This window comes from Leptonychotes weddellii, chromosome 16, assembly GCF_054177405.1.
Source record: "Leptonychotes weddellii isolate Sample4059 chromosome 16, ASM5417740v2, whole genome shotgun sequence".
Classification (NCBI taxonomy): Eukaryota; Metazoa; Chordata; class Mammalia; order Carnivora; family Phocidae; genus Leptonychotes; species Leptonychotes weddellii.
The window spans coordinates 27,525,085-27,541,152 of NC_138384.1; the positions used below are offsets into that span (position 1 = coordinate 27,525,085).

Consider the following 16,068-nt stretch of genomic DNA (forward strand, 5'->3'; position numbering starts at 1 on the left):
GGGAGAGCGGGGATTCATCAGCAAAATGTTCGGCCTTCTGTTTTCAAAAAAATGGCCAACTGGAAAACACTTGAGACAATGGACTGCTGTGCATAGAAACAGAAAATCCGTATTAATACGACCTTGAGACTTTAATCATGCCCAGTTCAGCAGAGTGAGTTAAGGTGGCCACATCAGCCCATTTTATATGATTATTAAAGAAATGTTGGCCCTTGAGGCTCAGCTTTGAATGATCCAGTCACTAAATGAAGGTGCCAAAGGGCAGACTTAGGGCTAATGCAGAAATCAGAGCTCCAAATTTTCTGATCACAAACAGTTATGAAAACACTCAGGCCCTGGCAACACATCTCCTCCTCAGACCAGATGCAACATAATTTGGTCCTTCAGACTGAGTTTTCTACTTGGTTTCTACCAGCTGTAAGGGTCTCGACTGCCACTCAGTCATATGGCTGTTCTTTAACAGCAAGGAAGGCATGGTCGCTTTGAAAGCGTGTCATTTCCAAAATTACAGAGCAAATAAATGATGCGCATGACAACAGGGCAGATGCTCATAGCATAAACAAAAATGCAAGCCTATAGCACCTATTCAAGAGTCAGCTTTGAAACATGCACTGGCCTTGCAGACAAACACGATGCCAAGGACAAAGGTTTGGAAACAAGCTCCTACCAATGCAAGTCATCATCTCCTGAACATTTCCTGATCCAATTCAACAGCCCCCAAGATTCCTCCTAGCTTACACTGGAAAATCCACTGGTGAGACAGATTTGTAAAATAATACAAAATCAGTGTATAACAGAAGGACAAGTGAATGTGGTTAGCAGAACTCCAAATCTACCTCTGAACTGTATCTTTCTCTGAGGTTCTCAAAGTACCATCTCAACTGTAAAGTTCCTGTCTTCTAGAGGTTAGAAAGTCACACTTTAAATATAATTTTATCAAGAAATCTACCATAATAAACTAACAACTACAAAATACACTAACCCTCGAGGGTAAACTAGCATCTTAAATTTGAAAAAGAGCACTAGAAAACAATTGCTGGCAGTTGCTAAGCATGTGCTGAAAAGAAGAATACTGATTCTCAAAATTAATACCTATACCCACACCTATGACAAGTAATTTAAAATCCATGAAGTACTTAACCCTTTTCCATTATTTCTTTCAGGTTCCAGTTTCAGCTCTCACTAATGGAAAGCCTGATGACCAAAAACAGGTGATGCTTCGCAGAATTCATTCATTCATTTGATAAATATGTATGGAACACTTACTATGTGCCTGGCACAATGCTAAGTGCCAGGGATAGAATGGGGAATAACCAAACTAACCAGACAGGGTCTCTCCTTTCCTAAAGCATACAGTCTAAACACCAGTAAGTGCATTGCCAAACTCAGCCACAATAAAATCCAATCGGCAGCCAGGGATCTGACATGATAATTATTAAGGGTCACACATAACCTGTATCAGACACTGGAGGCTCTCGACCATTCAATCTTTCTTCAACAGATACATATAAATGTCTCTTATGTGCAAGACACTCTGCTAGGTACACGGAAGAGATGGAAGGATGAATCGGACACCAATGCTATCTTCAAAGAAGCTAATGGTTGTTTAAAGTGTCTTAAGACTTTCCACAAATGGCAAATTTAGTTTTCAAAACCAACACTAACATGGTTAAGAAACAGACCTCGAAATCATACAAAGTGACAAGAATTCACAGTGATTCAATGGTTTAGCTAGTTGACTTTCCAAGGAAGGTATATAAAGTGATTTGGAAACCATGAACAAATAAACTAACCCTTCTATCTAGAGAAGGCAATCAAAACTACCAAGCGGTGATTAAAGGTTGACCCATACACTGGAAGAGAGATCAAGCGAAAAATAAAGAGAGACTTTTGGGGAAAAAAATCACAGAGTAGAATCTGCCAGGAGAAGTTTTAATTTTTTAAGTCCCCTGGTCACTGGCCACCACCAAAAATGTTCTACATTTAGTTTCCTAAGTTAGCAACAGATACACTGGCAAAATAATCCAATGCCAAACTGGAAAAAAAATAATAAATTTGAAGTAAAAAGACCTAATGAGTACATACATAAACAACAAACTTCCTTTTATTCAGCTATTATAACTCACTAGAGTGTATAACTTAAGGTTTATCTTATAAAATGATATTAAGACAACTGCCACCAAAAACAGACTTTTTTAATAATTTTTATTTGAAACAACAAGCTTATTCTGGATATATTCCTTCACTGATAAAAATGTACAATACTTAAAATTATTATGTTCCTATTAAATGTATATAACCCTCTCAGTAATAAATCTAAACTGTTCTATTTTCAGTATTTTTTTAAAAAGATGATCTTACCCAAGACAACATAAGAACCTTTGAAACTAGTTTGGATTTCAACATCTATACCTTTCACTCCATGACTAAAGAATGGTTCTAATACCCTATTAAAATACCAAGAGCATTTTTCACAGAACTAGAACAAAGAATCCTAAAATCTGTATGGAAACAAACAGGAAAAAAAAACTCCAAATAGTCAAAGCAATTTTTTTTTAAGATTTATTCATTTATTTGGGGGGGAGGGGAGGGGCAGAGAGAGAGAGAATCCCAAGAAGACTCTGCAGTGAGCATGGAGCCCAACGTGGGGCTTGATCTCAAGAACCTGAGACCACAACCAGAACCAAAACCAAGAATCGGACACTCAACCAACTGCGCCACTCAGGCGCCCCTCAGGTGCCCCTCAAAGCAATCTTTTTTTTTTTTTTTTTTTTTCATGAGAGTCAGAGAGAGAGAGAGAGGCAGAGGCAGAGGGAGAAGCAGGCTCCCCGCCTAGCAGGGAGCCCGATGTGGGACTCGATCCCAGAACCCTGGGATCATGACCTGAGCCGAAGGCAGACACTTAACCATCTGAGCCACCCAGGCACCCCTCCCTCAAAGCAATCTTGAAAGAAAAACAAAGCTGGAGGCATCACAATTCCAGATTTCAAGTTATACTACAAAGCTGTAGTAATCAAAACACTATGGCACTGGCACAAAAACAGACATATAGATCAATGGAACAGAATAGAAAGCCCAGAAATAAACCCATGATTATATAGTGAATTAATCTTTGACAAAGGAGGCAAGAATATGCAACGGGAAAAAGACAGTCTCTTCAACAAATGGTGTTGGTAAAACTGGACAGCAATGTGCAAAAGAATGAAACTGGACCACTTTCTTACACCATACACAAAAATAAATTCAAAATGGATTAAAGACCCAAATGTGAGACCTGAAACCATAAAAATCCTAGAAGACACCACAGGCAGTAACCTCTTTGACATGGGCCATAACAACTTCCTTTTAGATATGTCTCCTGAGGCAAGGGAAACAAAAGCAAAAATAAACTACTGGGACTACCTCAAGATAAAAAGTTTCTGCAGAGTAAAGGAAACAATCAACAAAACTAAAAGACAACCTACTGAATGGTAGAAGATGTCTGCAAATGACTTAGCCACTAAAGGGTTAGTATCCAAAATACAAAAAAAAAAAAAAAACCTTACAAAACTCAACACCCAAAAAACAAATAATCCAATTAAAAAATGGGCATAAGATATGACAGACATTTCTCCAAAGAAGATATCCAGATGGCCAACAGACACATGAAAAGATGCTCAACATCACTGATCATCTGGGAAATACAAAGCAAAACTACAATTGAGATATTACTTCACACCTGTCAGAATGGCTAAAACAACAACACAAGAAACAACAAGTGTTGACAAGAATATGGGAAAAAAAGAACCCTCTTGCACTGTTGGTAGGAATGCAAGCTGGTGCAGCCACTATGGAAAACAATACAGAGATTCCTCAAAAAATTAAAAACAGAACTACCCTATGATTCAGTAATCGCACTACTAGATAGTTACCCAAAAAATACCAAAACATTAAGTCAAAGGGATACATGCACCCCCATGTTTACAGCAGCTGTATCAATAGCCAAATTATGGAAGCAGCCCAAGTACCCATGGATAAATGAATGGATAAAGAAGATGTGGTGTAGGGGCACCTGGCTGGCTCAGTCAGAAGAGCATGAGATTCTTAATCTCAAGGTTACCAGTTCAAGACCCACACTGGGCATGGAGCCTACTCATTAAAAAAAAAAAGTGGTGTATCTATATAATGGAATATTATTCAGCCATAAAAAAGAACGAAATCGGGCGCCTGGGTGGCTCAGTCGGTTAAGCGACTGCCTTCGGCTCAGGTCATGATCCTGGAGTCCTGGGATCGAGTCCTGCATCGGGCTCCCTACTCAGCGGGAAGTCTGCTTCTCCCTCTGACCCTCCTCCCTCTCGTGCTCTCTGTCTCTCATTCTCTCTCACAAATAAATAAATAAAATCTTTAAAAAAAAAAAAAAAGAACGAAATCTTGCCATTTACAACCACACGGATGGAGCTAGAGAGTATAACGCTAAGCAAAACACAAGTCAGAGAAACACAAGTATTATATGATTTCAATCCTATGTGGAATTTAAGAAACAAAACAAATGAACAAAGGAAAAAAAGAGACAAACCAAAAAACAGACTCTTAAGTACAGAGAACAAACAGATGGCTACCAGAGGGGAAGTGGGTAGGGGGATGGGTGAAATATGTGAAGGGGATTAAGAGTACACTTACATGATGAGTACTGAGTAATATATAGAATTGTTGAATCACTACACTGTACACCTGAAACTAATATAACACTGTTAACTATATTGGAATTAGAAAAAAGAACAGGTTTAATATTTCTAAACAACTTCTAAAGGAGTCTCAGGCCTCTCATAAGGATACATCCTTAGACAGATCTTAGGAAGGAATTCCATAACCCCAAGACCAAGTTAAATAGATCTTCCTAAGGAAGGAATTCCGTGACCTCCATAGCACGTTACATCCTCCTTGCTCCCATGGGACATGGGAGCTTCCATGGGAGCTACCATGACAAAACTCACCACTCTACTGTTGGTACTTAATTATTGCCTTTCATGGAAAGGCAGCCAGTTCCAAGGAACCAAATTCGCCGTATTTACCCACGTGCCCCCAGTCCCAGGTAAGTGCTACCTGGCACTTAACCAGATTCTTCATCTGAACCACAGAACACAGAAAATGGTTTGAATGACTATTTTCTCAATTCTCCCAAGACTGGTACGTAATTTATACCATTTGGAATGCACAGGAGAGAAGTTAGTGGAACCCCAGTTGAGAAAATCTGTCCAATTAGACAGTCGATGTAAGTGTACTGGATGAATATCCTGAACATAGGCTAAAATATGTACAGGGACCGGATAGGTGGTAACTCTGAGGCCGATGACATGATGGTGGTAAGAACCACCTTTATTTTTAATACTTGCCAGGAATGTTCTAGGTGCTTTACATATATCTCACTTAATCCTCACCATGACCATAAATATCACAATTTTACAGGTGAAGAACCTGAGGTTCGGAGCAATGAAGCTGCGGGCCCAAATCAGTGATGGAACTGGACTTGATTCTAGGAGGCTGCCTTTCAAGCCCCATACTCAAAACTGCTAATGGGCAAAGCTGGAGTGCGGCAAAATGCAAAGTCCATTTCCCCTCTCAGGGGGCAGCCATTCTTCAGCTCCAGTTAGTGCAGCGCATGCCTGGTGTCGCCAGAGAGTCTAGTTTTTCAGGAAAGCTGGACATCCAGACTTTTATCTCCACTTTGTATTAGAAAATAATTCAGAAACTTTCAAACATAGTTTGGGCCAAGGAAAACACATCTACAGGCAGGATGAATACGTGAATTGTAAATGTGTGATCTCTAATGGCCCCTATCTTTCTGTAGAAATACACACGCCAAAAATGCGTAATCTGAATCTCCTCATAAGGAAATATCAGACAAATAAGAATACTGGGATAGCTTACAAAACAAACAGCCTGTACTCATCACAAATGTCAACAATGCCATACTCATCCCAAATATCAATGTCATGAAAGAAAGCATGAGGAACCAAATTAAGGAGACCAGATTAAAGGAGGTTAAAAGAAACCAGACACATGACAATTACAGATGATGTGTGGTCCTGGAATAGAACCTGGGCCAGGAAAAAAAAAAAAAAGTATAAAAGGTATTACTAGAACAATTAGCAAAATTTACATATGGACTTTGGAATAATATTTTATCAATGTTAACTTTTCTGAATGTGACAATTCACTATGTTTCTATATAACAAAGTGTCCTTGTTCTTAGGAAATAAATGATGAAGTGTTCAGGGGTAAAGAGGATTGAGGTCTCCAACTTGCTCTGTAATGGTTCATTAAAAAAAATAACAGGGACACCTGGATGGCTCAGTCGGTTAAGTGTCTGCCTCTGGCTCAGGTCATGATCATGATCCCAGGGCCTTGGGATCCAGCCCCACGTTGGGCTCCCTGCTCAGCGGGGAGCCTGCTTCTCCCTTTCCCTCTCTCTCTGCCGCTCCTCTGGCTCCTGCTCGCTCACTCTCTAATAAATAAATAAAACCTTTAAAAATAATAATAATAATAATAATGGTTCATGTGTATATATAGGGAGAGAGAAAGCAAAAAAGCAAATGTGGCAAGACGTTAACAAGTTGTGAATCTGCATGATAGGACTGTGAGAGCTCTCTGTTCTGCTCTTGCAGCTCTTCTATGAATTTTGAATTATTTTAAAATAACAAATTATGTTACCTGTGAAAAACAAAAGCATGGGGGCAACCCTGGATCAGTAGAGGGCCCCCTGGACAACCAAACTCATTCCAAGCCGAGTCTACTGTGTCCCTGGCACAGGGGCCAAACCTCATCACGATGGATCCTCACAGCAACCCGCACAAGAAGCCATGCTTCACTCCATTTTCTGGCTGGAGAAACTGAAGCACGGGGTGCCAACCCTCCATCCCAGCAGCAAGGAAATTTTAAAGGCCGTGGTTCCAACTGAGACTACCAAATACTGATTGGGACCATGCCACTGTATGCCTTACAAGAAAAATTCATTTTAAAAATGCATGAATATACTTTGGTGCATTCTTAGGCTTTAACACAGATTAAATAAACGTTATCTGGAAAACTAGATAACATTTAGTCCAGCCTTTGCATTCACCCTCCAGACTTGGACACTGTATAAAAGTCTACAGCATAAGCAATCACAAGAAGAAAACACAATCTAAGTTATTTCAAAGAGAAAAGAAAACCAAAAGTAATATTACCCATTATGGGGATGATCAAGTTTAATTTAAAAAGCAAACAAGAAACCTTTGTGACCTTGGGACAGGTAACGATTTCATAGATATAACACAAAATGCATTAATGATAAAAAGCAATATCAATAAATTAGACCTTTATCAAAATTAAGTACTTTCGCTCCTCAAAAAACCATTTAGTAAACTAAAAGACTGGAAAACTATGTTCACAGTACATACCGTCAACAAAGAACTTACATTTAGAAAATATAAACAACTCATAACACTTAGTATTAAGAAGACAACTGAACCCAAAAAATGGGCAGAAGATCTGAACAGCCACTTCACAAAAACAAATATATACATGGTCAATAAACACATGGCAAACTCAGCATCCTTACACGTTAGGGAAATGAAAATCTAAGCCACAATGAGGGGCAGCTGGATGGCTCAGTCAGTTAAGCATCTGTCTTCGGCTCAGGTCATGATCCCAGAGTCCTGGGATAGAATCGAGTGTCTGACTCTCTGCTCAGCGGGAAGCCTGCTTCTCCTTCTGTCCCCACCCCCTCCCCACTCATGCTCTCTTTCACAAGCTCTATCTCAAATAAATAAAATCTTTTTTAAAAAATTTAAAAAGCCACAATGAGATACACCTTACACCGACTAAGATGGCTATAACAAAGGACAGTAACAGGAAGTGACAAGTATGTGGAGAAACTGGAACCCTCAAGCATTGCTGGTGGAAACATAAAATGGTGCACCCGCATTGGAAAACAATGTCTTAGTGCATTCGGGCTGCTATAACAAAATACCACAAACAGGGTGGCTTATAAACAGGAGAAATTTATTGCTCATAGTTCTGGAGGCTGGAAGTCCAAGATTTTGGTACCAGCATGGTCGGGTTAAAGTGAGGACTCTCTTCAAGATTGCAGACTCCAAACTTCTGGCTGTGCCCTCACATGGCAGAAGGGATGAAGAGCTCTCTCAGGCCTCTTTCATAAAGGCACTAATCCCATTCCTAGTCACCTCATCACCTCCAAAAGTCCCTACCTCTAATACCATCACCTTGGGGATTAGGATTTCAACATAAAAATTTTGGGAGGCCTCAAACATTCAGACCAAAACAAACAGTACAGCAGTTTCTCAAAACGTTAAATACAGATTTACCATGTGACCATCAATTCCACTCCTAGGCCTCTACCCGAAAGGAAAATATGTGTCTGTACAAAAAGTAGAATATGAATGTTCATAGCAGCATTTTTCATAATAGCCAAAAAGCATAAACAACCCAAATATTATCCATCAACTGGTGAATGGATTAAATAAAATGCGGTATATTCATACACTGGAATACTATACTATTTAGTAATAAACAAGAACAAAGTATTGATACATGCTACAACATGGATGAACCTCGAAACATTATGCTGGGTGAAAGAAACCAAACACAAAAGACCACATATTGTCTGACTCCATTTACATGAAATCTCCAGAAAAGGCAACTTTGAGAAAAGAGAATTGATTAGTGGATACCTAGGGATAGGAGGTGGGAATGGAGAATAAACTACAAATGAATACATCTTCTTTGGGAGATGATGGAAATGTTCTAAAATGCAATTATGGCGATTACTGCACAACTCTCTAAATATTCTACAAATCACTGAATTGTACACTTAAAAGAGGTGAGTTTTATAGTACATAAGATATACCTCAAAAACTTTTTAAAAAAGATACTCAAACTCATTAGTTGTCACTGAAATGCAAATTAAAGCCACCATGAGCTACCAGTACACAGCCACTAGAATGGCTAAAATTTTAAAGACTGACAATACTAAGTATCGGTGAGGACACGGAACAACTGGAATTCTCGTACACAGCTGATGAAGATATAAAATGGTGTACTGGGTGTGAATAACATTCCCCAAAATATGTCCAAACTTAATCCACAGTTGTTGTAAATGTGATCTTATTTGGAAAAAAAGGGTCTTTGTAGGTGTAATTAAACTGAGGATTTTGAGATTAAGATCATCCTGGATTTAGGGCAGGCCCTAAATATAACGACCGTGTCTTTACTAGAGAAAGGAGAGGGAGATTTCACACACACACACACACACACACAAAAAAAAAAAAAAAACACTGAGAAGGTGGCCATGGGAACACAGAAGCCAACTGAAGTTATGCTGCCCAAACCAAGAAATACCAGGGGTCACCAGAAGCTAAAAGAGGCAAGGAAGGATTCTCTCCTAGAGCCTTCAGAAGGACCAGGACCTGTGAAAACCCCGCATCCAGACTTACCTTCAGAACTAAGACAGAACTGGGGCGCCTGGGTGGCTCAGTCGTTAAGCATCTGCCTTCGGCTCAGGTCATGATCCCAGGGTCCTGGGATCGAGCCCTGCACTGGGCTTCCTGCTCTGCGGGAAGCCTGCTTCTCCCTCTCCCACTCCCCCTGCTTGTGTTCCCTCTCTCGCTGTGTCTCTCTCTGTCAAATAAATAAATAAAATCTTTAAAAAAAAAAAGAACTAAGAATAAATTTCTGTTGTTTTAAGACATCAAGGTCGTGGAAACTTGTTCCAGCAGCCCTAAAAAACTAATGAAAATGTCAGAATCACTTTGGCAGTTTCTTGTAAAGCTAAACAAAGAACTGAGCAATTGGAATCCTGAGTGTTTATCCAAGAGAAACAAAGACAAAGACTTATACATGAATGGTCATAGCAGCTTTTTTACATAACAGCCCCAAACCAGAAACAATCCAAATGTTCTTCAGCAACAGGTGAATGAATAAACAATACATGTAGTTCCACACAGTAGACTATCACTCAGTAATAAAAAGGAATGAACTACTGATACACAGGACACCATGAATGAATCTCAAAAATCTCAAAAATGCTGAGTGAAAGTAGACAGGCTCAACAGTACATACAGTTTGTTTCCATTTATATGAAATCCTAGAAAATACAGACTCCTCTACAGTGACAGAAAACATTACTGATGATTGCTTGGGAGCCAAAGTGGGGGAGACACTGACTACAAATCAAGAGGAAATTTCTAGAAGGGATTGAAAGGTTCTCTATGTCAACTATGATGGTGGTGTCGCAGGTGTATACACCTGTCAAAACTCGTCAATTGTACACTATAAATGGGTGCAAATTATTGTACATGAATTATACCTCAATGAAGTTGATTAGAAAATAAAGTCATGAGTAACTGACCATTTTCTATTTAAAATTTAAAACTTAATTGCCTATACTTTGTTCTAACCAATAATATGTTCATAAGTAAATTTCAAATAAATATCAAAGGAATTCTTTAAACTGGAAGACAACTTGCTCTGTCAATTCAACATGTTTCACACCTTGAAAATGGAAAAAAGCTTTGAGTCAGAAGACCTGGTTCTGAGCCCTAGTTCCACACTTGCCTTGGGCAAGTCATGATTTCCTCACGCCTCAGTTTCCACATCCATAAAAGGTGGATGACAGGTCACTATCACACAGGCAAAGGGTAAGGTTTCAGTAGAGTAAAAGCTCCTTTGTCCAGAGATTCTATCTTAGCTTAAGTCATAATCCCAGTGTCTAGTAAATAATAGATGCTCAATAAATTTTCACAGGTCTTTACATAAATGTAAAGCTAAAAGGTGAGAAAGACATCATACACAACGCCATTGGGTGACATTGACCTCTTTCTCTGCACTGCTGTAGACTAATGCAGAAGGATCCTCCCCCCTCTAAATCCATCTTTAGTATACTGTCTATTTCACAGGCAGACTCTAGCATGAAAACTTCAGGCCCCTGGTGAAACCTTGTTACAACTCAGGTCATTATAGGACAGATTTTATATTTTTTTAAAGATTTTATTTATCTAATAAATAAATAAGAGCAAGAGAAATCACATAGGGAGAGGGAGAAGCAGACTCGCCACTGAGCAGAGAGCCCGATGTGAGGATCAATCCCAGGACCCCAAGATCATGACCTGAGTCGAAGGCAGACACTTAACCAACTGAGCCCACCCAGGCGCTCCCAGATTTTATATTTTAAATCCATAGAAGTATTGCCCTAAGACAAACTCACTTGTAGGATTCTAAATTCTACAAGAGCAAGAATTGTGTGTTTTAGTTACCATTGGTCCTCACTTCTAATATTTGCCTAATATAGAGTAGGCAACATAACAGCATGTGTAAAGGCTATGTAACCAGATAAAGCAGGAAAGAGGGCCTTTTAAGAAGGCCAAAGTGGCTGATGGGTAGAGAGCAGGGAGAGTGTCAGGTCCCATGAGGCTGTAGAAATAAGTAGGGTCCAAACCACGCAAGACATTGTAGGCCACGTGAAGTTTTCTCTTTCTCCTAAGGGCAACAGAACGTCATGGAAGATTTTTAAACAGGTGGTTGGCAGAGGAGGGAGGAAGGAAAGGGACATGATTCGATTTGCACTTTGAAAATACCACTCTCCATAGTGTGCAAAAGAGACTGGTTGTGTGGAAGGAGACAAGGGAGTTGTTAGGGTGTAGAGTAAGTGTAGACCAGCAAGGAGACTCTTGCAACATCCATTAAAGAGATAATGGTAGCTTGGTCCAAGGTGGTGGAGATAGAAAAAGTGGACAGGTTACCGACATATGTAAACAAACCAACAGGACTTGATTTGGGGAGTGAGAGAAAGGAAAACACTCAATTCTTCTGAACCTTAAGTCTTCATATGTAAAACAGGACTATTGGTACTCCATCTGCATAATATCTATCTCGCAATCTGCTATGGTAAGAACATGAAATAATATAAATTTTACGAACTTAACGCAGATCCTGACATGTAATAAAAGCTAAAAAAAAAAAAAAAAAAAGAAGAAGTCGCTGTAGATGTTTATTACTGCCATCCATGGAATGGCAACTACCAGAAGCTAAACCCCAAAGGTGGAAAACAGGATTGTAGTTAGATTCATATCCGCTGTGCTGAAGACAACAGGCAGCCACTTAAGACAACTGTTCCAAATAAACACATCTGACCGCACAGATACTTCATCTGAACCAATCTCAGTCCTCGGAAACCATTACTGAAGAGAAAGAACAACTGTTACGATCACAGTCATCCCGGTAAACTGAGGCACCAGGGTAGCTCCAAATTTGACCAAGGAATGAGGCGCAGAAGCAGGAAAAGGAAATGGGTGTCGTGATTCTCATTGGTGAGCAGATCCAACAGGACTAGGCCTGCATCCTGACCAGCATGAATGTATATCCCCCAATGTCTCTGGTTCCCTTACTGACAAGGCCCTGTCATCCCTTGGCTTAAGACCCTGCGTCCGCTTGCCATGCAACCAAGCCCTTCCGGTTCCCGGCCCCTAGCTACAAGTGCACGAAGGATCCCAGACTCCCGAGAGGCCGACATACCTTAGCTTCGCGCTCTCGTTCCTCGGCGGTCGGGGTCCGCTTCATGCTGCCGCTACAACCGCCTTCGCCACTGCTAGCCGCGTAGATCCCTCTCCCTGGACCCCGCCTCCTGCTTGTAGTTCTCTCGGCGACCTGCTCCCGCCCGGCGCCATTCTCCGTCCGAGCCACGAGAACTACCATTCCCAGGATGCAAGGCGGAGGCGCTCGAGAGCGCCTCGGGGTTTGGGGCTCGAGAATTTCCCAGGGCCGACAGCTCCTCTGCGAGGGGGCGGGCTAGGGCTGGAGAAAAACTACATTTCCCAGGAGGCAACGGAGCCTGCCATGTTTTTCCCGTGCTCCTCTCGGCCAGCCGCCCAACACGCCGTCGGCGCTATAGCAACCGTAGCTAGCTGCGGGGAGAGAGTGGCGGTGAGTACTCCGGGGGAGTCGAGGGGGACGGAGGTGGCCCACCCTCTACCTGCAGCACGGGTCGGGGTCCTGGGGTCTGCTCTACGCCCTAGAGAAGGCACTAGAGTTCTGCTCGCGTGAAAAGCAGCCCAGCACGAGACCACATCCTCAGGCCTGAATCACAGCCCGCGCATTATCCCCACGCCCAGCACCGGTTTGAAATTTTATATATATCTCAGCCATAAACCCTAGCTGTTGAGAGTTGATGCTAATTGCCGTGCCTATCCAAGTCCTTCAAGTAGAAGGGCACATAAACACAGTTCTTTCATTAGCCCTGGGTTAAGGGTTGGTTGGTAGACCCTTAAGACTCCTGAATGGCCTATTGTTTGCTTAATTATTTATAATTATGTGTTTATCGTCTGATTACCCCCATAGCTTATTAACTACGTAAAGGCAGGGATTCTGTTTACCATTTTAGTCTCAATGCCAGGTATTCATTTAATCATTAAGTAAATATTAATCTCGGTGCCCACCTTGCCCCAGACACTATTCCCTACCGCTGTGAATAGGGCTGATACCCATCTGGAGATGCTTATACTTTTTTAGTGGAGACAGACTAGTAATGAGCTAGTAAACAAATAAGATAATTTTAGGTAGAGATGATTGCTACAATGGAAATAAACAGTGAAGAATTTGGGAGGAAGAGTACTCTGACAGAAGGTGATCAGGGAAGGCATCTCTGAGGAAGTGACATTTGAGCTGAGCCCCAAAGAATGAGGAGCCAGCTAATGCAAAGGCTTTGAGCAAGACAAGAGTACCGTGGATCTGAGGAACCTGAAGGAGGAATGTTGAGTGGAGCATGGTGAGCAAGGAGGGATAACATTAGATGGTGTTGAAGAGGTGTGACAGCACTGTGCAGGGTTTGTCAGTCTCGGCGCTATTAACATTTGGAGCCGGATAATTCTTTGTTGTGGTTCCTGTGCACTGTAGGATGTTTAACATCATCTCTGGCCTCTAGATGCCAGTAACACTGCCCTCCACCTTCCCAATCATGACAATCAAAAATATGACCAGACGACCCCTTCTTAGATGTGTGACGTTGGGCAAATTACCTAAGCTGTGTCTTGGTTTTGTTCATTTGTAAAGAAGGAATCATTTGAGTAACAACCTCACAGGGATATTGTGAGATATTTGATTAATTCGTATTATCGGAGCACTTAGAAGAGCGCCTGGCACATTTTAGTAAGCATTCAGTAAATGTTAAGACCACCACCACCATCATCATTGTTATAAAAGTTACCATAACTCTACCATGGCAGAGTTAATCGTTTTCACAAGTGTCCTATGTTTAAACTGCTTGATAATTTGGTTCCTAAAACTGATCTTTCCTGTAGAAATGTTTCCAAAAGAAGTAGGAAGTGATCCCTCAGGTATATGTCTGTTCATTGTTTATGCCACAGCTAAATGCAGTTGACCTTTGACGAGTTATAATAAAGGTTATGAACCCTTTCCCTAAAGATATTGCATATACACATATGCATACAAGATCTTATAAACCATCTCTTGGGTCTACAGACCCTAAAGCTCCATGGGTTCCATTCATTCAGCAACTATTTAGCGAATGCCTGCTATGTGCCAAGCTCTGTGTTGGCCTCTGAGAATACCGTGCAGAGATGCACAAGACAAATAAGCTGGGTATTCTCTTGGACTTTACATTCTCGGCGCAACATTCTAGAGATTGCGTACCTCTGCCTTAGGGCATCTTCATTTGGCTTTTGGGGTGCTTTGAAATGAAAATATAAAATCTTTTTTTTTCCACATACTAGACATTGCATGGACCGTTTATAATAACCTCATACAAAACTGAGTTACTGTGGTGCATCTCTGAAGAATAGGAACTGTAAAGATGCCAGAATTAACTGGACAGCTTGTATGTTGAGGTAGGAAGCCCTGGGACTAGGCCTCATGGCAACAAAGAAAGGACAGAACAAAAACAAACTCCGCTGGTGAATTTATGAAACATCTTTGACAAAACTTGGACCGACCGCTCACTTGTACACCAAGCTAAAAATTAATATTCAAGTAATATTGACGTCCCAGGCAAATGTGCTAACTGCTTTTAATTTGCCATCTCACCCTTGGAATAACTCTGTGAGATAGCTGTTATTTTCTCCATTTTTAAAGTTAAAGAACTGTGGCAACTGGCTGGCTCAGTTTTCAGTAGAGCATGTGACTTTTGATCTCGTGTTGGGGGTAGAGTTTACTTAAAAATACATATATAGGGGCACCTGGGTGGCTCAGTCGGTTAAGCATCTGCCTTTGGCTCAGGTCATGGTCCCAGGGTCCTGGGATCGAGTTCCGCATCGGGCTCCCTGCTCAGCAGGGAGCCTGCTTCTCCCTCTACCTGCCATTCCCCCTGCTTGTGCTCCCTCTCTCTCTCTGACAAATAAATAAAATGTTTATATATATGTATATAAAACAAAGTAAAATGACTTTTAAAAAAATAATAATAAAATAAAATTAAGGAACTGAAACTCAGCGAGATTCGGTGACTCGACCAGCTAGTAAATAATAGAACAACCATTTGAATCAAGTTTTCTGACTAGATTTTTTCCAAGTTACCTGCTTACTTTTGGGGGCAGAGAAGGGGCTGGGGGACGGAGAGGAAGTATTTCTTAAATTTGGGGGAATTGGTTTTGTTCAGATCAAGAAATAAAAAGAGAGAAGGAAGAATGATATTCTTACCTCATTTCCTAAGCAAACTATAGGAAATATACTGGTGAAAGGAACACTAATTGAATGTAGTATTGCTTTTTTTTTTTTATTCTTATGTTAATCCCCATACATTACATCATTAGTTTTAGATGAAGTGTTCCATGATTCATTGTTTGTGCATAACACCCAGTGCTCCATGCAGAATGTGCCCTCCTCAATACCCACCACCAGGCTAACCCATCCTCCCACTCCCCTCCCCTCCAGAACCCTGTTTGTTTTTCAGAGTCCATCGTCTCTCATGGTTCGTCTACCCCTCCGATTTTGTAGTATTGCTTTTAAAATAGAAGCTTTCACATGTATCATATGATCTCACTGATATGAGGAATTCTTAATCGCAGGAAACAAACTGAGGGTTGC

At 40.9% G+C, this 16,068-nt stretch overlaps 2 protein-coding genes across 6 annotated transcripts in view; one reads left to right on the plus strand and one right to left on the minus strand.

Moving 5' to 3' along the window:
- Positions 1–12,702, minus strand: part of FTO (FTO alpha-ketoglutarate dependent dioxygenase) — a 373,561-nt gene extending 360,859 nt beyond the window's left edge. For 2 of the 4 annotated variants that reach the window (XM_081806585.1, XM_081806586.1), the window contains exon 1: positions 12,550–12,635. In XM_081806585.1, coding sequence (XP_081662711.1) covers positions 12,550–12,594 — 45 coding nt within the window. In that variant the 5' untranslated portion in view covers positions 12,595–12,635. Of the gene's footprint in view, positions 1–12,549 lie in introns of all 4 variants that reach the window. The other 2 variants (XM_006732590.3, XM_031027338.2) reach the window with 2 other exon arrangements.
- A 185-nt stretch (positions 12,703–12,887) lies between these two features.
- The window catches only part of RPGRIP1L (RPGRIP1 like), a 100,056-nt gene continuing 96,875 nt past the window's right edge, over positions 12,888–16,068 (plus strand). For both annotated transcript variants that reach the window (XR_014140870.1, XM_031027340.2), the window contains exon 1: positions 12,888–12,957. The gene's annotated coding sequence lies outside the window, so the exon portion shown is untranslated. The remainder of the gene's footprint in view (positions 12,958–16,068) is intronic.